This window comes from Cucumis sativus, chromosome 3 (assembly GCF_000004075.3).
Source record: "Cucumis sativus cultivar 9930 chromosome 3, Cucumber_9930_V3, whole genome shotgun sequence".
Classification (NCBI taxonomy): Eukaryota; Viridiplantae; Streptophyta; class Magnoliopsida; order Cucurbitales; family Cucurbitaceae; genus Cucumis; species Cucumis sativus.
In genome coordinates, this window is record NC_026657.2 from 34,582,092 (window position 1) to 34,604,697 (window position 22,606).

General features: G+C 36.3%; 2 protein-coding genes across 4 annotated transcripts; both read left to right on the forward strand.

Moving 5' to 3' along the window:
- The first annotated feature begins 472 nt into the window (after window positions 1-472).
- LOC101216406 (DNA (cytosine-5)-methyltransferase DRM2) lies at window positions 473-14,109 on the forward strand. 3 transcript variants are annotated; one of them, XM_004141052.3, is made up of 10 exons: window positions 473-759; window positions 2,025-2,074; window positions 8,117-8,242; window positions 8,620-8,719; window positions 8,859-8,905; window positions 9,240-9,356; window positions 9,504-9,603; window positions 11,592-11,686; window positions 11,836-12,573; window positions 13,428-14,109. In XM_004141052.3, the coding sequence occupies exons 2-10, from the start codon at window positions 2,072-2,074 to the stop codon at window positions 13,860-13,862; spliced, it is 1,761 nt and encodes a 586-aa protein (XP_004141100.1). In that variant the 5' UTR covers window positions 473-759; window positions 2,025-2,071; the 3' UTR covers window positions 13,863-14,109. The 3 variants fall into 3 exon arrangements, with proteins under 3 accessions (XP_004141100.1, XP_031739478.1, XP_031739477.1); XM_031883618.1 differs by having other exon boundaries at window positions 8,636-8,719; XM_031883617.1 differs by lacking the exons at window positions 473-759; window positions 2,025-2,074 and adding an exon at window positions 2,116-2,296.
- Window positions 14,110-15,495: 1,386 nt separating this feature from the next.
- LOC101215674 (DEAD-box ATP-dependent RNA helicase 46) lies at window positions 15,496-21,593 on the forward strand. Its single transcript, XM_011653985.2, has 9 exons — window positions 15,496-15,634; window positions 16,398-16,728; window positions 17,047-17,202; window positions 17,362-17,430; window positions 17,964-18,233; window positions 18,863-19,213; window positions 19,379-19,656; window positions 19,978-20,355; window positions 20,499-21,593. Exons 2-9 carry the CDS (start codon window positions 16,429-16,431, stop codon window positions 21,031-21,033), a joined length of 2,337 nt encoding a protein of 778 aa, XP_011652287.1. The 5' UTR covers window positions 15,496-15,634; window positions 16,398-16,428; the 3' UTR covers window positions 21,034-21,593.
- The last annotated feature ends 1,013 nt before the right edge of the window (window positions 21,594-22,606 follow it).

The following is a 22,606-nucleotide window of genomic DNA, read 5'->3' on the forward strand; positions in this document are numbered from 1 at the left end:
ATACTTATACCTTATAATAAAATAAGGTATAATAAATTTTGTTTTCTAGTTATTTGTTAGTATAAATAGTTTGCTTTTTTTTTTTTATACTTTTGCAAAATCTCCTTCAAAATTTTAGAACGAAACTAAGGATGAAATTTGTTACATTAATATGTTTTAAAATGTTATATTTTTAATAATAATTTTTTTTTGTCAATTTTTATCAATTATAATAAAAATAATTATTCTATTTAATAAATATTTTATTATATTTAAAAATTAATCGGTTAAACAGAGGAAGATAAAATAGAATATTTTTTTTTCTTTTAATTGTAAAATATAGTCCGTGACATAAATAAATAAATAAATATTTATGTACACTCTGACAAAGTAGGCCCTACTTTAATTATATTATATATTTAAAAGTTAAAAATTTTATTTAAAAGAATAAAATAATTATCAAACAAAACATAACTCAACCATAACAAAAACATAACTCAACCAAACTAAAACTAAAGTTGTAGAGATCAAAGTGGAGCATATGTACTCTTCTAGTTAGAGTGAGAAAGTGAAATAACCAATCCGGAGATTCTCCGCCGGAAGACGCCAATTTCCCCCCCTTCTTCTTCTCCGACGCTTCTATAAATGATTCTCTGATTCTCTCCGGCGACCATCTCTCTTCGCTTCTCCACTTTTTGAAGCGTTATAGAGAGATTCATCGCATTGTAATTCCGCATTTCTCTGTCTTAATTTCATCTAAGGAACCTCATTTTTTGTTAGGTATGATATCATTTTTCTTCTTTTATTGTCTCTCTATTGCTGGTTTCTGAATTCTCTAGATCTAGTAATTTTAATTTTAATTTTGTAATTTGTGTCTCTTTTTGCCTTTTGACTGACTTGTAATTTGTGCGTTTTGATTGCTCGTAAGAAGTGGGAACGAAGTTTGAATTCGCTCTGCATGTGAGATTTATCTGATGCTTGGGAAATGAGGCGCATGCTCGTGTTTTTTTCTTAATTTCTGCTGGAAATTTATACGTTTGATTTGTTGGGGCTGGGGTAGGGAAGATGGAGAGTCTTTTCTAGGGGGAGAAGAAAGTGGAAATCAAAAAGGGAGAAATGACGGGAGTTTTTTTTTATTATTATTATTTATACTTACACAAATAAGTTTAATTAAAATAAGGGAAATATTAGACATTTTAACCCTAACTTGGCAAGGTGGTGTTATTTTCTCGTATACTTTAAGAAGTGTTGAGGCAGGCATGTTCTGTGGTAGAAATCATTGGAAAGAAATGTACTTCCAATGGATTATAAAACATATATTTGGTAAACAATTCATCGGATTTAGATATGTGCCACATAGTGGAATTTATAATTTTTGGTGGAGTTATTTAGGTCTTGTTTGGTAGTCATTTCATTTTTTGTTTTTGGTTTTTGTAAATGAAGTCTATTTTCATTCTTCGTCTTATTGTGACTTGTATCAATCTTAAGTAGGAGAGTCTTATCTAAAAAATCAATCTCAATCAAATTAAAAGGAAAACATTTTTTCTAAAAACATTTTTTTTTGTTTCCAAAATTTGATTTGTTTTCTAAAAACATGGGTAAAAATTAGATACCAAAGCAAGAGATTTAGAAGAGGAAGAAGTTTTTATAGACTTAATTTTCAAAAACCATAAATAAAAAACAAAATGGTTATCCGACAAAGTCTTAATAGTTGGTTTTGCGCATTTACAAAAATTTAATGTTGTGCAATACTTTATATTGTTTTAATTCGGGGGTTTTTGGATATTATTGTTGTTAAACTAATGGGTGAATTTGTAGAATTTGAGAGGAAGTAAAATTTACAACAGTTGTGTAAATTTTGGGTCCAAATTGATCAAAATAAAAGTTTAGGGTGAAAATTGATGTAACTTTTAGGAGAATTGAAAGAGAATAATTTATTTTAATCAATTTCAATGAACATACCGTTTTTCTAGTGTACTCTCAAATACAGCTTGTTTGATGCTTGTATCTCTCGCTTCTCAGTTTTTAGTTGTATTTGTTTGCAGCTTCAAGGCCCTATCTACACCAAATCGTAGTCCACCAGAACACAAGGATGGTATGATTGTTTTTTACTTTGTAAAAGAAGTTTACATCCTCAATCACAGTGTGTGAGAGACATGGTCTGTATGAGTATAAATATGCAGTAATATTTCTCTCTTTTACTTTGGAAAACTATTACTCTTTGGTGGTTCCCCCACGAGTCCAACACTTTTTGGCATAGGACTATTGCTCACAAGTATGATCCTCCTCCTTTTGAGTGGCCATGGGGATATTTGTAGTAAGTTCCCCTCTTTTCTCACTTTTTCCATTGTGTAGTGGGAAAGACGAAACATGTTTTTTAGAAGATCACAATGGGATGTTTTGGTGACTTTTTTTAGCTAATCGAGGACTGGGAGCTTGCTTTCCATCACTTTTGGGTTCAGTCGCTCATTGTTTGATAGGAGAGTGACAAAGATTGTCTCTCTTTTGTCTTTGATTGAGGAGTTTGTTTTTAGGCATGGGATAAAGGACTTTCGTGTTTGGAGGCTTTGGAGGGATTCTCTTGTCAATTCTTCTTTTGTTGTTTGATGAACCCATCTCTTGCTGGCGAGTTTGTCTTTTTTGCTTTTTGGAATATAAAGATCTCAAAGAAAGTCATGTTCTTGACCTGACAAGCCTAACATGAATGAGTTAATCCTTTGGATCGGCTTTCAAGAAGTTGATAGACCCCCCTATCATACATCAATATAGTAGAAGGAAGAAGAAGGGTGAACTGACCGAATCATACCACCATGAGTGAGAAAATGACTGAATCCAATGTGCGAGAGACATTGGCGATGAAACAAATGGAGGAGAAGGATCGACAAGCAAAGAAAACGATAGTGAAGCAAAGGAGAAGAAAACTGAAGAAGAAGATGGAAATAATGAATGGAATAAGTTCAAGAAAGTATAGATGTCGGTATTCAACGGTGAAGATCCTGATTCTTGGCTTTTCCGTTCAGATAGGTATTTCCAGATTCACAAGTTGATTGATGCGAAGAAGGTGTTGGTTGCGACCATTAGCTTCAAAGGCCCAACGTTGAATTGGTATCGAGCATAAGAAGAACGTGACAAGTTCACGAGTTGGGTGAACCTCAAGGAAAGATTACTCGTTCGATTTCGACCAGTAAGGGAAGGATTGATATGTAGACAATTCTTGAGATCGGGCAAGAAACAACGGTGGAGGAATATCGTAACAAATCCAATAGATTGATGGCGCTGTTAGCGGATTTACAAGATAGAGTGGTGGAAGAAACTTTTATGAATGACTTGTTCCCATGGATTAAAGCGGAGGTTGATTTCTGCCATCCGATCGGTGTAGCCCAAATGATGCAGTTGGCTCAACTCGTGGTAAACCGGGAGATTATCTACAATGAAGCTAATCTTAAGGGATACACTGGAGGTAAGTACCCTGCTCAAAACTCTTTTAATACTAAGAGTAATGTGACGGCTAATTCCAGTGATAATAAGGGGAATACGATCTTTTCGATGAGAACGATCACTCTAAGAATAGTGTCTGGAGAAGTTAAGAAAGAAGGGCAGTCGAAATGATTGTTGGATGCAGAATTTCGGGCGAGGAAGGAGAAATGGCTCTGTTTCCGTTGTAATGAGAAGTACTCTCATGATCACCGGTGCAAGAACGGAGAACAAAGCAAGTTGAGCATGTATGTGGTCAAGGCTAATGATGAAGAATTTGAGTTTGTAGAAGAAGTAGAAAATGATGACAAGGAATTGAATTGTGTAGAGGTAGCAAACGCCATTATTGAGCTGTCAATCAATTCGGTGGTGGGACTAACCAACCCAGGGACAATGAAGGTGAGAGGGAAGATTGGCGATAGAGAAGTTATCATCCTAATTGATTGTGGAGTGACGCATAATTCATCTCAGAAAAGATAGTGAAGGAATTACAATTGGGCATGAAGTCAACATCTCATTGTGGTGTAATTTTGGGCTCGAGTGCGGCAGTGAAAGGCAAGGGAGTATGTGAATATGTGGAAATCAAATTAAACGGATGGAAGGTGGTAGCGAATTTCTTACCCTTGGAGTTGGTTAGGGGTAGATGTAGTGTTGGGGATGCAATGGTTGTACTCTCTTGGGATGACTGGAGTTGATTGGAAAAATTTGTCAATGACATTTTTGCATAAGGGGAAGAAGGTAGTGATCAAAGGGGACCAAAGCCTAACGCAATCTAGAGTGAGTCTCAAGAATATGATTAAGACATGGAAGGATTCTGATCAGGGGTTTCTAATTGAGTGTAGATCAATGGAGAGAGTCCATGAACCAGCTAAAGATGATGGAATTGAAGAAGTTTTAACAGTAGAAGAATCGGTGTCTGTGGTCTTAAAGAAGTTTGAAGATGTATTTACTTGGTCAGAGACACTTCCTCCGCGAAGAGATATTGAGCATCACACTTACCTGAAGCAAGGTACCAATCCAATGAATGTGCACCCTTATCGTTATGCTTATTAGCAGAAGGCCAAAATGGAGAAACTTGTTGATGAAATGTTAACCTCAGGGGTAATCCGTCCTAGTAATAGGACCAGTTCTGTTAGTCAGGAAGAAAGACGAAAGGTGGCGTTTTTGTGTAGACTACAGAGCATTGAACAATGTAACTATACCGGACAAGTTCCCCATTCTTGTTATTGAGGAACTATTTGATGAGTTGAGTGGAGCAAGGTAGTTCTCAAAGATCGATTTAAAGGCCGGCTACCATTAAATTAGGATGTGTGGAGAAGACATTAAGAAAACGGCCTTCCGCACTCATGATGGGCACTACGAATTCATGGTCATGCCATTTGGTTTGACTAATGCCCCACCACATTTCAATCGTTAATGAATTCAATTTTCAGGCCTTACTTGAGAAAGTTCATACTAGTATTCTTTGATGACATTCTGATCTATAGTGGGAATTTGGAGGCTCAATTGAAGTATCTTGGGGTGGCACTAGAAATATTAAAGAAGAATGAGTTATATGCCAAAGAAATGTAGTTTTGCAAAGGAGAGGGTGGATTGTTTCAGACATATTATCTTGGGTCATGGAGTGGAGGTTGATCCTAAGAAGATTAGAGCCATCAAAGAATGACCTATGACAATGAATGTGAGAGAACTCCGAGGATTCTTAGGCTTAACTGGCTATTATCGAAAGTTTGTCCAGCACTATGGATCTATTGCAGCACTGTTGACTCAACTAATAAAGAAATGAGGGTTCAAATGGACTGAAGAATCCAAGGAGGCTTTCATACATTTGCAAAATGCCATGATGACATTGCCTGTTCTAGCACAACCTGATTTCAGTGCTACATTTGAACTAGAAACTGACGTGTCTGGTTATGGCATAGGGGCAGTACTGACTCAGTCCAACAGACCAATCACATATTTCAGTCACACGCTGGCAGTAAGGGATAGAGCCAAACTGTTGTACGAGAGAGAATTGATGGAAGTTGTTATGGCTGTACAACGATGGAGACCTTACCTACTCGGGAAGAAGTTCGTAGTTAAAACAGATCAGAAGTCCTTGAAATTTCTGTTAGAACAGGGTGATACAACCTCAGTATCAAAAATGGGAAGCTAAGTTGGACTATTCATTTGAAGTAATATACAAGCCGAGACTTGAAAATAAAGCAGCCGATGCTTTATCTCGGATGCCTCCTACCGTTCACTTATGTAGTTTGACAGCACCAACTTTGGTGGATATATTGGTGGTAAAAGAAGAAGTAGAAGAGGATGAAAAATTGAGCAAGATTATGGTTGAATTACAGACAGTAGAGGGAGACACAAGGAGTAAGTTTTCTATGCGGTAGGGTATGCTAAGATACAAGGATAGGTTAATATTGTCCAAAACTTCAGCATTAATTATGACAATATCACATACCTATCATGATTCAGTGTTAGGAGGGCACTCTTGTTTTTTACGAACTTGTAAGAGGCTAACTGGGGAGCTGTACTGGGAAGGAATGAAATCTGATATTAAGAAATATTGTGAGGAGTGTGTGGTTTTTCAGAAGAATAGGTCATTGGCACTGACACCAACAGGGTTATTACTACCATTAGAAATTCCAAATGGTGTTTGGAGTGATGTATCAATGGACATTATTGAGGGATTGCCTAAGTCAAATGGATTTGAAGTCATATTTGTGGTGGTGGATAGGTTCAGTACATATGGACACTTCCTAACTCTTAAGCATCCTTTTACGGTGAAGACAGTGGCAGAGTTGTTCGTGAAGGAAATTGTTCAACTACATGGGTATCCAAAGTCAATAGTATCTGACAGGGACAATGTATTCTTGAGTAACTTTTGGAAGGAGATGTTCAGGTTGTCTAGTACCAGATTGAACCGAAGCACAGCTTACCACCTACAAACAGATGGCCAAACTGAGGTAGTCCACAGGGGCGTAGAGACTTACTTAAGATGCTTCTGTGGAGAATGACCGGAGGATGGACAAGATGGGTACATTGGGCTGAGTACTGGTATAATACCACGTTTCAAAGGTCACTTGGAATCTCTCCTTTCCAAGCAGTGTACGGTCGAATGCCTCCCCCGTTGATGTACTATGGTGATCGTGACACTTCTAATTCATGTTTAGATGAACAGCTCAAGGCAAGAGATGAGGCATTGGTGGTATTGAAGGAGCATCATCGAATTGCCCAGGAAAAGATGAAAAAGAATGCAGACTTGAAGCGTCGGGATGTGGAGTATGCAGTGGGTGATATGGTGTTTCTGAAAATTAGACCTTATAGCCAGATATCTTTGCGGAAGAAAAAGAATGAGAAATTATCTCCTAAATTCTTTCATGTTTCACAGCTCAAGAAAATGCTGGGTGATCATAAGATAGTACAGGCGGACATGATACCCTGCCTGACTGAGAACTATGAATGGTTAGCGATACCAGAGGAAATATATGGATATACGAAGAACAAAGAAGAGGATTGGGAGGTGTTGATTAAATGGTACGGATTGCCTCCTCATGAAGCCACCTGGGAGAAATTTGAAGACTTTAAGCAACTATTTCTAGATTTTCACCTTGAGGACAAGTTGAGTTGGGAAAGGGAATGTAATGATAGACCCCTATCATACGTTAATATAGTAGAAGGAAGAAGAAGGCAGGAACTACAACAGAGCGCACATGTGAAGAAAGTTAAAAAAAACAGAGTTAGAAGTTGTTAGTTGTTAGTCCATAAGACTGTTAGTATAAATAATGATTAGATAGGAAGAAGGGAAGTTAGTTAGAAAGTTGTAACAGAGTCTCATGCTATTCCTTGAGAGCTGAAAGCAGAGGGAGTGCTAGTGTTTTCCGAATTGAGATCTTCTCAATTCGTTTTACTTGTAATTCGTACTATTCATTGAAGTAATAAGAAGTTCTTACTTGATTCAAAGTATTAAGAAGTTCTTGCTTGATTCAAATTTTGAACATGATTAAGTTGAGTTTCATTTGTTAAAATAGCATCAATGGCAAAGTTTTTGTCTAAGGAATTAGCACAGGAGGAAATAGACAAACACTTGGAACAAAGAAACTTTTTCATCACTCTCTTAGTTTTCACTCCCTAGATTTTCTTACATTTTCTAGCTTTGTTCACTTACCTTATACGTGGAGACACACCCCCAATTTATAGAGAGATATTTGGGGCCAATCAAAAGTATTTTCCAGGCTTCAATCTAAAATATCCCAAATATTCTTTTCATGAAGTCTTTCTGTATCTAAGGGAAGTTTCCGGGAGCCTAAGGAATTATATGCATCCAACATATACAATCTCCTAAATATTTCTTGAGTGATATGTGTGGAAACTCCCAAAAGCTTCTAAATGTTCATATTTTATTTTAATGTGTTCAAATATTCTAATTAAACTATAATAAATGTTCTAATTAAACTATAATATAACAATCGATAAAAAATTCTTATCAAATTTACAATTTTATTAACAAAGAACATAATGAAAAATTTTAAAACATCAGGGGCAAAATTGAATAATTCATAAACTATTGTGTATTTTTCTTTTTAAATATCTAGACAATTAGCTTTTTCTTTTCTCTCATTCTTCTTTACTGTTTGGTTTAACTTTCCTCGTACTTTATTTTCTGTAGGCTGGTGACGATTTTGGTGTTGAAGTTGACAACATTGACTGGGACACTGAAGATGAGCTAGAAATTGAGAATATACCTTTAGGCTCTCATGCGAGTTTGGCATTTCCTGGTGTGGAGGCAAATATGGTAGGTTATGTCTACATTTGTGGTAAAGTTTGTCTGCGTTGTCTTTCCTCAACTGTTTAGTGGCAGTTTACTTCAAAATCTCAGTATTGGGGAAGTTCTTATTGAGTAGGGTAGCAAACATCAAGTGTTTGATGATATTGAACTATAAGAAAAGTAATTGTGGTATGTGGTATGTGTTATGTTTTATGTAGTAATAATAATGAAGCTAATATGTGGGTGTGATAGACAATAAGAAAAATAAAGCTAAAATAGTTTGGTTTAAGTTTTCAGTTTGTTAATAGAAGGAAGATAATATTATTTTGCGATTTCAAGCTTAGACGGATGTGTAGGATTTTATTGCATAACTAACTCTAATTTATCTTTTCTTCCTCACAAAGGCAAGCTCATCTGCAGGTCCATCCAACTCTAAGACAGTCGATTATTTTATTGGAATGGGATTTTCTGCAAAAATGGTTGCCAAAGCTATCGAGGACAATGGTAACTTATATTTTATCTAATAAACTTTATGAGAAACAAATTGTGATTTTTCTTTATTCAAGAAAACTTTAGGGATTTCCTTTTTCTGTCTACAACTTCAATAAGCACCTGCATAACTTTGTTTTGATGGACTATCCAGGAGAGGAGAATACCGATTCTATACTTGAGACTTTACTCACATTGTCGGTGAGTTTCTCTGATGATTGCATACTAGGTTCTCAAAGTTAGTTTTTGTCATTATTTTGTGTAGATGAAATGGTTTTGCAGTCAAGTCAATGTTATGTACGTGATCACGGATTGGGAACATAGAAACTATTGTATTTATCAGTAATCTAAATAACAAATTAACAATTCATATTTCCTTTGCCTGATGAATTGGATTTCCAATGTTCAAGAGACTGTTGAGATCTCAACCCGTTGTTTCATAAAATACTTGGAGATCATTGGCTAGGAGTCATCATGAGTCATGGACCTTTATTTCTTGTACTTCTATCACTGACCATTTATTTTCTTCTGGTAGGCTCTTGAAAACTCTCCTCCAAAGCAGCAGCACGTTGATACCGACGACTCTTTTTCGGATTATGAAGGAAGTTTTCTGGATGATTTTTCTGATCTAGATAGTGATTATGAAAATGAGGTTGTTTGATTTCCTTTGGTTTCATGTGACAGTTTGCTTTCTTATCATTTTTTGAACAAGTGTCTTGTAATGGTTTGACAAGTTTTTGAGTTGATGCTTCTTCTTGCTACTCAATATTTCATCATGATAGTTTGATTCATGGTGTAGGCGACTGCAAAACCTGTATCTGATGCTGACAACAAAATGACGTTCTTGGTGGACATGGGGTATTCTGAAGATGAAGCTTATGCAGCAATAGAGAGATGTGGTTTGTACCTCAGTGTAGTACTTATAAATTTATAATATCTAAGCATAACTTCTCTAGATTGTTAACAAAGTTGTTGCATTCTTCCAGCAATGGTTTGTTTACAAAAATTTTTCCTAATGTAGTCTTGAACGATGGCTATGGGATAAGAAGATTATCTTCTTTGGGGTATGTCATTGTTAGGGGCGTCATGGATAATATAGATGTCAAATTGCTATGGGATAAGAAGATTACCTTCTTCATTGTTAGGGACGTCATAGATTAAAATATAGGTGTCTATAATGATATCAGTATTTCAATTTTATGGATATAACGATATATGTTTGAATATTTTTGTAAATAAATTATTTAAATTTAGCATTAAGTTATCTTCTGTTAGCTATTATATTAAATTTGCCTTCACCCATCAGCTTAAGCTTTTGGATTGAGTTGGTGATTTAAGATTTTCACTTCAAACTAAGTTATCAATCTTGTTATTGTTTTTACTAATTGCTGCATATCTTCATATTGAAATTTATAGAGGTTATTTTATGATTTTATTACTATTTTAATGTTTTGTGGGTATTTTTTTTTTAAACGGAGACAAGAACTTCTTTATTAATAAGAACTCAAAGTACAAGAGAGTTATACAAAGAGAGCCAAAAAGAAGTAGTAAACAAAGGAGACCTAGAGGGATCAGGAGGCGCACCCGGGCATCTCAACTAGGTTGACACCCCCTTAGCGCCAAACATCATATCCCGAATGTTTTGTGGGTATTTATAAAAGATATCAAAGATGTTTATTAATATTGGTGGATATTTATGTCGAACCCTCTGATTCTGATTATGAATTTATTGGTGGATATTTTAATCCTTGGGACATGTTTAAGATTTGGTGGGAGGAAACATAGTTGTCGCTAGACCATATTTCCATGATGATTGGCATGATCTTCATGGTAGCTTTGATTTGTACCTTGATTGGTAGATTTTGAATCAAGCACCAAATGAATGGAAACTCTCACAAGTCTAGAGTTCTGAAGAAGATGAGGATGCACATTACATCATATGTATATAGCGTTGGAGACAGTCTCCTTTGAGTGGCCCCCTGCCTTACAAGTTCAAGATTTTGCAGTTGGAAAATTCTTCTCTCGTCTTTCTTTGAAGTAGGGTGGTGTTGGGATGACCTAGTTCCTATTCCAAGTCTATTTGATATTGAATGATACTCAAGACTTGGAATATGGAGGATTTGGGAGTACTATTCACCTCACAAGAGGATGATTTTGAAAATTTAGTTGACCGAGGTCATAATTAAAGAGCAAAGGTGCATGAAGAATTTGAATGGGAGTGGTCTTTGGGAGGTTCACAGGATCTTTTCCTCTTTTCATTAAATTATAATAGGAACAAAGTGCCTACCTGTTTGTTGACAACACCATTTTCTTCTGTTTGGGAAATAAGTGTAATTTGTTTATATTAATTGGATTTTGCAGCTTTTTTAATCTATCTCAGGATTAAAGATTAGCGGAGGAAAATGATCAGTAATTGGTATTTTCTGCCGTGGTTTGAAGTTGGAGTGATGGGTAGGCTGTGAGGTGGGGTTGTTCCCTTTTTGCAACCTCGTAGTGGAAAAGATTCAAAGACACTTGTCCTTTTGGAAGAGAATTTTGTTCTTAGGGAGGGAGACCTACCTTTATCCTGTCGGTTCTCAGTTGTAATTTCATTATCAATGAAATTCATATTTCTTCTGAAAAAATAATAGTAACCATAATAACTGGAAACTGGTTCAAGTGAAACTCTAGTTTAACATACATGGCACCGTGTACCAATAGAAACAGGTCTACAAAAATTGCTGCCCAAAAATAAAAGCAGCCAGGCAGAAACAAACATATCTTTTAATGCTTGAAAAGTTGTATCAACTTCACTAATTTATTTGTTGGGTTTTTTTTAGTAGGATTCATATTGATTATCTTCTAATTTTGGGTTATTCGAAATAACAGTGCCTTTTTAACATTGCAGGTGTGCATTCCTCATTTGCAGAGCTGACAGATTTTATTTCTGCTGCTCAAATTTCAAAGGCTGCTGATGTTCTTCTTGGAGATCTCCCGGTTAGGGTAATTTTTCTGTCTTGCAAAATTCTTTATTTTGGCATTATTACAGAAAAGAAATCGACTTCAACGTCTCTGTTGACATTATTAAAGACCTTATCACATCGATAATTTCATTTCAATAGAACATATTGTTGCTTTGATTATTTGAACAGCCAAAGCCGAAGAATCTCAATGGCTGTAGTAAGCTCAATAAGAGAAGACATTATGATGATGACACATGGAAAAAGAAGAAACCTAGGTGTTTTGAAGACGAAGACGACGATACAATTCGTTTGCCGAACCCAATGATTGGGTTTGGGGTTCCAAATGAACTGTGCCTTACAGTTCACAGAAAAATTCCAGAGGCGGCCATGGGACCTCCTTACTTTTACTATGAAAACGTGGCCCTCGCGCCAAAAGGAGTATGGAATACGATTTCCCGTTTCTTATATGATGTTGAACCGGAATTTGTTGATTCCAAGTATTTCTGTGCTGCTGCAAGAAAAAGAGGCTATGTTCATAATCTCCCAATACATAACAGATTTCCTCTTCTTCCTTTGCCTCCCCACACCGTACATGAAGCATTGCCTTTAACAAGGAGGTGGTGGCCCTCATGGGACACTAGAACGCAGTTAAATTGTTTACAAACTTGCATTGGAAGTGCTCGACTGACTGATAGGATTCGCAGAGCTCTTGAAGATTATGACGGTGTACGTGATCCACCATTACATGTACAAAAATTTGTTGTAGAACAATGTCGGAAATGGAATTTGGTTTGGGTTGGAAAAAATAAGGTCGCCCCACTTGAGCCTGATGAAGTAGAAATGCTTTTGGGATTCCCTAAGAACCATACTAGAGGAGGTGGAATCAGTAGGACAGACAGATACAAGTCTCTTGGTAATTCATTTCAGGTACCAATTCTCTTCACTCTTTTCTTTGTCTTATATTTAGATTACTCTAAATTTTCTTTTTAATATGATTGTGTAAGACACCTAGTTAGGATATTAATTTGGTTAATATGGTTATTAGAAGGGGGATATTAGTAAATAATCACCCAGTCTTACGTTTTTTGAGTTATAATAGCAGGTGAAAGCGAGGCTAGAGGTATGAAGAATTTTATGGGATTTTCCTGGGAGAATTTAGGTGAGAGTAGCTCTCATAAGGTTATGATATATGGTCGTTTCGTTGTTGGTATTGCGTTAAGATACTTCCTAACAAGAATAAGGTCGGAATTTATTATCATGTAACTACAAGGAAATACAAGTTAAACCCAAGTATAAGGTACTTGGAACCCTCCCTCGAGTACTTCCACCCAGGCCCTAGATCACTCGACATAATGACCTCCTTTACTCACTTACCCTCCCTCTATCTATATTAAGTGTAACCACTTCTTCACAATTACTACTACTAACTTCCTATCTATCTAATTACCCTTATATCCTTAACTAACATCATACCTAGATATCCAGTACCTAACATATTGCAATATGTATTTCTATCTTTTTGTATTTCTTTTTGGTTCTTTGTGGTTCTCGAGTGTTCTTGTTAGGCAGTATCAAATTGCATAATTTTTTAGTTGGACATCAGTGTCCATTTCTGGGATTACATTATACTCATCGCCCATCCACTTCCGATTAATCCTTGGAGGCTTTGCCATGACCAGCCAAGGCTAGTTGTGGAAGACAACAAGGATTTCAACCAATCGAGTCTTCAACAGTTGTAATATCTTAACGACATATTTGCCTACAACTTTTCGTGGTTTCAGGTCGACACTGTGGCATACCACCTCTCGGTCTTGAAGGACATGTTCCCAGGAGGAATCAATCTTCTCTCTCTCTTTTCTGGTATTGGAGGTGCAGAAGTGGCACTTCATCGCTTAGGTATCCCTCTTAAAAATGTTGTATCTGTCGATATTTCGGAAGTGAACCGAAACATTGTGCGATGTTGGTGGGAGCAAACCAACCAGAAAGGGACTTTGATTGATCTTGCTGATGTACAAGAGCTAGATGCAGATAGATTACAATACTATATGAACTTATTTGGAGGTTTTGATCTCGTAGTCGGAGGGAGCCCTTGTAATAACCTTACAGGTAGCAATAGGTACACTCGAGATGGACTCGAGGGAAAAGAGTCCATCTTGTTTTACGACTATTTTAGAATCTTAGACCTGGTCAAGTGTATAGCCACCAAAACTGAATGATGATTTGATTGTAAAGCAAGTGAAGCCCCATCATTCTGCAGTAAAAATGGAAAAAACATGTTATTCTATAGAACAAAAGTAATCTTGTTATTTGTCAATAATTACACTGTTGGAAGATGAGGCTTTTAATTCTATCATTATTTGGCCATTCAGGCCTTTGTTGTTCTTTAGTCTCTGTTGTACACTATGTTTCAATCATTGGGTTAATCAACAAAACTGCCCAAGTAAAGCAGCAAAGAAGTTTACATATTCTTTTTGCTTTTAGACAATAGTTGATGCTTTTCTTTTTGGTTATCAAAACATTGCTAGGAGTGAGCATGATAGATCAAAAAAGCGAGTTGACCGATCAAAGTAGACTGAACCGAAGGTGGTTGGTTGGTGTTAATTTGGAAAAAATCCAAAACCAACAATTTTTTAAAGAATACAATCATCTAACCGACCTATCATTTGTATTCTCTGATGACTGTGCTTGGTTTGAACATTTACTAAATTGATCATAGTCGTTTAGTGGTTATTTAAAAATTATAATACTTAAGATTGTGGGATGGAATAATTTTATTATACGAGTTTGAGTGAGTTTTTAAATGGAATCATGCGGCAAAATGAGTTGAGAGTATATTAATTAACGTGAGGGTTGAAAACTTGCCAAAGTTTAAGATTTAAATGTTAAATGGTAAAGCCTCCTATTGATTTAAATGTTAAAGTTAAATTCCTTTAAAATCGTGCTTAAATTTTAATTTGATGAAAAAGTTCAAATATTTTCACCCTTATGTTTTGGATGAAAATCATTAATACTTTGTTTTAAATTATTTATACACTTTTAAAAGTCTTGTTAACACTCATCAAATTTAAAACAAAGTTTCTATCAATGATAGATTGTAGAAATCATAACGCCTCATTTCTAAATACCAAACTTTTAAAAGCTAACGACCAAATCTTCATTATTTTCTCGATTTCTTCTATCTTTCATCACCAAATTCTAAATATTTGTAGTGAAAAGTCTTCACCTTGTTGAATGGTTTCTATATATGTCAATCTTCTTCCAATGTTTTTCATTGAACATCATAAAAATCATTTAACAATATTTTTCGATCTCTCTCTCTAGTTTTCATTATCTCTATATTTGCAACAAAAGATTCTCACTCAACATTCATTTTATTAATTCATACTTCTCTCAAATTACTTATGATGAAGAACCTTAAATGCTTGTTGATAAGCGAAGAAAGCCATAATTACATATTTATGAATATCTAATTTTAAGCTAATCCGTTAATATTGAAATGAAATGTAAGTCCCAAAATTGATAGTTTTTAGATGGTTAGAAATTAAAATACACCTTATTAAATTTTAATAACAAAAATAAAAAAATAAATTAAAATATTTACAAAATATATCGATATGGATATCTACGTGTATGACTAACAAATTCAGCCTCAAATTTATGCTACCAAAATTCATAGCTAGTCCGGTGGTAAAATTGGTTTTCGATAATGTGTAAACCGTAGTCGGGTGCATGAGGTGTGAAAAAGAAAAGAAAAATCAAAATTTTGATTAGGTAACCAGAGTTGGAATTACCTAACCATAGTTAGGGTGAACGTGGTTGGCCGCAGCTAAACGTCCAGTTTCTATAAATGGCAATCCGATTCCTCATTTTTCGCTTCATCATCTCTCTCTACGCTTCTCTGCCTTCGGAAGCGTGGTAGAGAGATAACACATCGCTATCGTTTTCATTTTCGATTGGTTTCATCCACGCAGCCTCGTTTATCTCTAAGGTAACGATCCAATTTTCTCGATTTTCATTCCTGGATTTGCAGATCTAGCGGATTTTCTTTCATTTCTGCTGCTGTTTTCTTGGTTTAGGGTTGCGTTTTCTCTGGGGGTTCTTGTTTCGATTGTTTATTTGTTCAAAAACTCTCGACTAATGCATGAATTTATGTTGCATGTGTTTTTTTTTTGTTGTTTGCTCGTAATGGGTTCTGGAGAATTTTAGGTTTTGTATCCGTTTGCGTTTAGTTTCTTCTTCATTTCTCAAGAATTCAGCATATGCTATTGGTTTTCGTTGATTGGATCTCCCTTTTCGAGGCCTCAAACTGTTTTTGTGCTTGCTGGAGGCTTTGAGGCAGGTTGAATCTTTTTGGATGTTTCAGTGTCTTTTATTCGTGCATTTGTTTGAAATAAGGATTGGGAATTTTTGGCGGGTTGAGAATTTTCTAGATTTTTCTTAGGTTTACGTTTATCTGTTTAATGGCCATCGAGAGAGCATAGATCCGGTTTGTTCTGAATTTTTAAAAAAAATGTTGGCTGATTTTCCAAACTTGATTGCTCTATCTCCTGGAAACCTTGGTTAAGTGGAGAAAATTATAGCCTTTCAATCTTACACTTAGTTCAAAATGTTTCTTCGAGGTCTGCTAATAGTATTTTCACGTTGCTGCGGTTTGGTTATTGCTTTGCATATTTTTAAAGAAAAGTTATTCTAGTTGTTTATATGGGATTTGCATGGTAATCTCATCTTGTTCTCTGTATTTTTTTTCTCAGTCGTCGAGTTACATATCTTCTGTTCATCGTTATGGCGGCTACTGCTACTGCTGTCTCTGTTGGTCCACGATATGCACCAGAAGATCCAACCCTTCCCAAACCATGGAGAGGTTTAGTTGATGGGAAAACGGGGTATCTTTACTTCTGGAATCCGGAAACTAATGTCACCCAATACGAGAGACCTGTGGCTGCTGCTCCTCTTAATTCATCAATAGTGTCCATAAGTTCTTCCGTTCAAATTCAAAAGCCATCATCGGGCCACTCTTATAATAATAATTTGAATGAAAACAACGATAAGTACGGAAGAGGTTCCCATGCACCCAAACAAGAGGTAGAGTGAAAAATACAAATCGTAGATTTTTTTTTAACTAACCCCTTCTATACACTGTGTCTACCCTTTAGAATGTTCCTCTGCGATCCTTCTGCCACTGAATTTTTTTAAAGGACTCTAGCATCTTTTGATTTGGGTTTAGAAACAGAGAGAATTACAACTTTTGGTTTTACTTCTGTATTCTGATTCCATCTTGCTTGCATGCGCCATTGTAATATTATGTATGGTTTAGTATTATTATCTAAAAACTCAACTATAGTTTATAAACTAAAATGAAAAGTTCTGCTAACTCATTTCCTTGTTCACATGATACGTCAGGTTGCAAGGGGTGAAACCTTTCAATCACATGATACCTCAAATGGAACACCTAATACTGGGCATGGAGGAGCACCGTTGAAAGGACACAGACCATCAGATGCAGGAAATGGTATATCTGCTGAGTCTTATCGTCAACGACATGAAATAACTTTTTCGGTGAGTGCACTGTTATTATTGGGTTATTAGAATGTATTCCTGGCATTATCGTGATCGCTATTCACTTGAAATTTACCTCTATTTTCTGAATACAAATTTTTCTTGATGTTCATTTTTTTTCTTCTATTAGAATTGACTGTTCTGTTAATTGTTTTCTAGGGAGATAATGTGCCGGCACCATTCTCATCATTTGAAGCCACCGGTTTCCCACCTGAGATTCTTAGGGAGGTATTAATTTCCACCTTTTCCTTTGCCTTTGTTGATTTCAATCTTTCTTTGTAGATTAGCCATGGCTGACAATTCTGTAGGCATGCTCAGCTATATAAAACAAAATTTTCTGCTGAAAGTTAAGTGGTTGCTGGGGTCATGTTAATTCTTTTTGTCACCTGTACTTTTTTGTCGCAGGTGCGATATTTGCTCCTGGGAGGAGCTAATGTCGTACGCTGTGGTGCCCTCTTTGTTTTGGGGGCTTGCTTTAATTTGGAGTGCCCTTTTATGGTGGACCAATTTCTGGGAAGGGCTTTCCGAATCACCCATATTTGCAGCCGGGACTGCCGTTGGTGATGATTCAGTCTCCCACTAAGTTTGTACGAAAGAAGAGGCCTCCTCCTTCTGTAGCTTGCAATCAGCAAGCAATGGCCGCATGCATATATGGGGGATGATGCTTCTTCTGGACTTAGCGTATTCTTCTAAAAATCGAAAAATGAAAACCAACCAGATATTTTGAAGCCTCCTCTGCTTAATAGGGGTGACTTTTCCAGGTACATAATGCAGGGTTCTCTGCTCCAACTCCAATTCAGGCGCAGTCATGGCCAATTGCTCTTCAAAGTAGAGATATTGTAGCTATTGCTAAAACAGGCTCAGGGAAAACTCTTGGGTACTTAATACCAGGTTTTATTCATCTCAAGCGCATTCGAAATGATCCTAAGCTAGGGCCGACTGTTTTGGTGTTGTCGCCCACAAGGGAATTGGCAACACAGATTCAAGATGAAGCTGTGAAGTTTGGGAAGTCATCAAGAATTTCTTGTGCGGTATGCTTGTTCTAATATATATTTTATTCTTCATTATTATTTTTTCAGTTCGTTTGCTTTGCAATTCCACCTCCAAGTTGTTGCTAGTTTGTCTAATTTCTTATGGTGAATCACTAATTTCTTTATTTCTAAAATGTGTTTTACATATTATTCTGCATTGGAGTTTTAGGTTTAGCAACTGCTTGCTTAGAAAATTTTATGGTAATGACATGATTTTTTACCTTTGATGACATGAACATTTGGGTGTTTGAGGCAAAGGGTGGAGCTGTTTAGTCTTGGCAGCAGTGTAAGGATTTAATAAGTCATGCCCACAGTGGAGCACTTTGGCAAAATCCACTCCTTCCTTCCTATCTCCCTCTCAAACGCCCCTCAAAATGTTCGAAGTTTGGAGGATACTTGAGAATTTGAACATGGTGTAATTTATTTTCTTGCATTTCATGTGGGGTCCTGGTCTCATTATCTGAGGCATTACTTTTAGAAGTACCCCATTATCTTGTGTACCTTTAGCTTCCTTTTATTTCCAATCATTTTCTAACTGCTTGCGCCTCCTAAGCATGATGTAATTGTATTAATATTCTTTCCAATCTTTTGGTGCAAATCACTCACTGCTCTTTTTTGTGATATTGAAGTGTCTATATGGAGGAGCACCAAAGGGCCTACAATTGAGGGATATAGATCGTGGAGTAGATATTGTAGTTGCAACTCCTGGTCGTTTGAATGATATTCTTGAGATGAGGAGAATCAGTCTCCATCAGGTTTCTTATCTTGTACTAGATGAGGCTGATCGCATGCTGGACATGGGTTTCGAACCCCAGATTAGAAAGATCGTAAAGGAGGTACCTGCTCGCCGGCAGACTTTAATGTACACAGCTACTTGGCCAAAAGAAGTTCGGAAAATTGCATCAGATCTGCTTGTTAATCCTATTCAAGTCAATATCGGCAATGTCGACGAGCTTGTTGCGAACAAGTCCATCACTCAGGTATGAACTTAACTGTGCATTTTCTCAATATATGGGATCAGTTTTCTTCATTCTACTTCATTTGGTCGTTTTTATGATTCCTTTTTTAAGCTGTAAGCATTTCATTGTTTGAATTAGCTTAAAGTCTCAGTTTTGGATGTTGTACTTCATTGATTTGCATGGCAGCATATTGAAGCATTGGCACCATTGGAAAAGCACAGGCGATTGGAGCAGATATTGAGATCTCAAGAACCTGGATCAAAAGTGATAATTTTCTGTTCTACAAAGAAAATGTGTGATCAGCTTGCTCGCAATCTTACACGCCAATTTGGAGCTGCTGCAATTCATGGAGACAAATCCCAGGGGGAGAGAGATCACGTTCTTGGTCAATTTCGCACGGGAAGGACTCCTGTGCTTGTAGCTACTGATGTTGCAGCTCGAGGATTGGATATTAAAGACATCAGGTTTGCATCCCCATGTATAGTTCCTTTTTAAACAAAATTCTATTCTTTATTGTATGCAGAGAGGGCAAGTCATCTTCCCCTATGAACAAAATAGGAGAGATAGTTAAATGGATTTAACAAGGAACGACCGAAAAACAAAGATGGTTATGAAATCAATTGGAATTGAGATCCCAGATGGCTGTATTTACTCGTGGTTTAAATTTTGTAAACTTGGCCTGTTCTGTGTTTGGGGTGGGGATGAGAGATGCAAAAACTAATAAACTTGTTTTTTTATCAGTGTCATATGGAGCATGTTATCTTACAATGTCGACTTTTTTACAGGGTTGTTATCAATTATGATTTCCCATCCGGAGTGGAGGATTATGTCCATAGGATTGGTCGAACTGGAAGAGCAGGTGCTACCGGCATTGCTTACACCTTCTTCGGTGAGCAGGATGCAAAGTATGCTTCAGATCTGATTAAAATTTTGGAGGGAGCTAACCAGCGAGTCCCACCAGAACTTCGTGATATGGCTTCTCGAAGTTATGGAATGGCCAAGTTTAGACGTTGGGGTTCTGGCTCTGATGGTCGTGATGGTGGTCGAGGTGGGCGCAATGATTCAAACTCTGGTGGGAGGGGTGGACGGGGAATGTCTTCCTTTTCTTCCTCCAAGCCAGAACGAGGTGGTGGCCGAGGGTATGACTTCGACTCACGAGAGAGGTACTAAATTGTTTTCAATCATTTCTAGGGTTCCTGAAATATTTGTTTTCATAGGCTTTGTTAACTGACAGGACCAATTACATCTGGCGGTTCTAAAGATCAAGTTGGTGTTATTGATGCTTTTTATTTTTCCTGGTTGGCAGGTATGATTCTGGATACAATCGTGGTCGCAGTCGGAGTCCTCCAAGGGGTGGTGTGGGAGGTGACCGAACCAAAAGTTGGAACCGTGACCACAGTCCTCCAGGCTGGAGCCCCGACAGGTCTGGACCAGCACGTGACCGCTCTCCAGTTCGGAGTTTTCACCAAGCCATGATGGAACGTAGTAACATTCCACCTCGAGGAGTTGAAAATGCTAGTAAGAATGGTTCTGGAAGCTGGAACCAAGTTCGAAGTCGGAGCTGTAGCCGAAGCCGTAGTCCTAACCGTTTTAACCGCGCTCCTCCAGCACGAGAGCGTTCTCCAGTTTTGAGTTTCCATAAAACAATGTTGGACAAGGGAAACTCTGGAGGAGGCACACACGACAACCCAGATAATAACAATAAGGATTCAAGAAGATCACCCCGTGATAGAATGGACGGGGGAGGATACGAAAAGAGTTCTCGCACCTCATACCCTCGAGAAGAAGACGAGGAAGGCATGATCCCTCAAGATGAACAAGGTAAGGGAGCATCAGACTGATAAATAATATCATCATTCGTAAGGCCACTTCTTCTTGAAAGGGGATAAGGGTCAGTCAGTAGTGAACGGAGGTTAGTTAGTTACATAGCCTTTTTGGTGCCATAATGCTCTCTCTGATTATATTTTGGAAACTATTAAAAAGAAGACCCAATTATTTTTATGCTATCTGAAGTTCCAAACCTCCTAACTCTTTTTGGTTCAAAAGAAAGGGTGTCGCTGCTTATAGAAGTTTTGTGTGTGCCTGAATCCTCTTGATACATATTCTTTATGAAACAGGCTTTTTAATTTTTAATTTTTAATTTTTAATTTTTTTGGGGGAGGAGAGAGGTGTTTAAAAAAGAAAGGGGGTTCTGAATTTGAAGAAGAAAGTTGTAATAGAAAAGACTTAAATTGTAAATGTAGTGATGATGTCTGTCTCAATGAGATGTACATGTTTGCTAAAAGGGAGTAAAATCAGAGTGCTCTCTTCTAAACATTTTGGTCTTTCTGTTGTTGTTGGACTTTGAGAAAGCACACTTTGTTTTAATCATTTTTTTTATTTTATTTACTTCATTCTTCTCCATTTCTTGGTTAGCTGTTTAGTTTTTACTCTCTTCTACATTTTTAGTTCTGTTTTTAGATCTCTTTTGGATTTTATAATGGAGATATCAAATCTCATTTTTCTTCATAAATTAATATTTGAGAACCATATTCCTCTTGAATTTTTATTGATTTGCTTTTGAATATATGTCTATATCTATTAATTGTTCATCTTTGATTAATTTCTAGACGTGTTATATGTGAATATAATTACTAAACATTTATGATATTTTATTTTTAAAATATGAATTGTATTGTTTTCTTATTTTTCTCCTAATCCTCCAGCTAAATATGAAAAACACAAGTAAAAGATTAATTGTTTTAATTTTAAAAACTTGACTTCATCGGCGAACAATCCTACATATAGATAACAACAGTATTTAAAATCAATACATAAAAATAGTGTTTATAAAGTTATTCAAAGAGGTCTAAATAGATACATAAATTAATACATCGACTTTTCATGAATTATATTGAAATCCTTCTTGTACTATAAAAATTATATCATATCAAGTTTTATCCAATTTGGCATACAGTTTCAATAAGCAATTAAATCCAACTAAGGAAAGCTTTTTAATAGATGATACAAAATATCAAAAACCTTGAATCGAAGATTTGTCAATTTCAAGCTAGGTTACAGGCGTACAATCCAAAAATAAAATTTTGGCATACAAAAGTTTGTCAATTTGGCATACAACTATTGGAACCAAGTGTTTAATAATCTGATTTTGCCATTTCTTTCTAAACAATACAATTTTCTACCTAAATTAGTTACAAAACTAGGGTTAAAAAAACATAGTTAATTAATTATCCTAAAAATCAATAACTAAGTGCTCAAAAAGTCATGAAAACTATATTTTTCCATACATATTAACACAAGAAATATAGTCCATAAAGTAACAATTAAAACCTTTCAAACTATACTAAAAAAGTATCTTTTTGTTCTAAGGTTTTGTTGAATTTTAACGAAACATTAGAAGAATCGTTCATCTTA

Bases quoted from the DNA above. Each gene is read 5' to 3' on its own strand.
- LOC101216406 (XM_031883617.1), top strand. The intron at 8,243-8,619 runs GTAGGTTATGTC...TTCCTCACAAAG, and splicing joins CTGGTGTGGAGGCAAATATG to GCAAGCTCATCTGCAGGTCC. The intron at 12,574-13,427 runs GTACCAATTCTC...TCGTGGTTTCAG, and splicing joins CTCTTGGTAATTCATTTCAG to GTCGACACTGTGGCATACCA.
- LOC101215674 (XM_011653985.2), top strand. From the start codon at position 16,429: ATGGCGGCTACTGCTACTGCTGTCTCTGTTGGTCCACGATATGCACCA. The intron at 16,729-17,046 runs GTAGAGTGAAAA...ATGATACGTCAG, and splicing joins CCCATGCACCCAAACAAGAG to GTTGCAAGGGGTGAAACCTT. The intron at 19,657-19,977 runs GTTTGCATCCCC...ACTTTTTTACAG, and splicing joins TTGGATATTAAAGACATCAG to GGTTGTTATCAATTATGATT.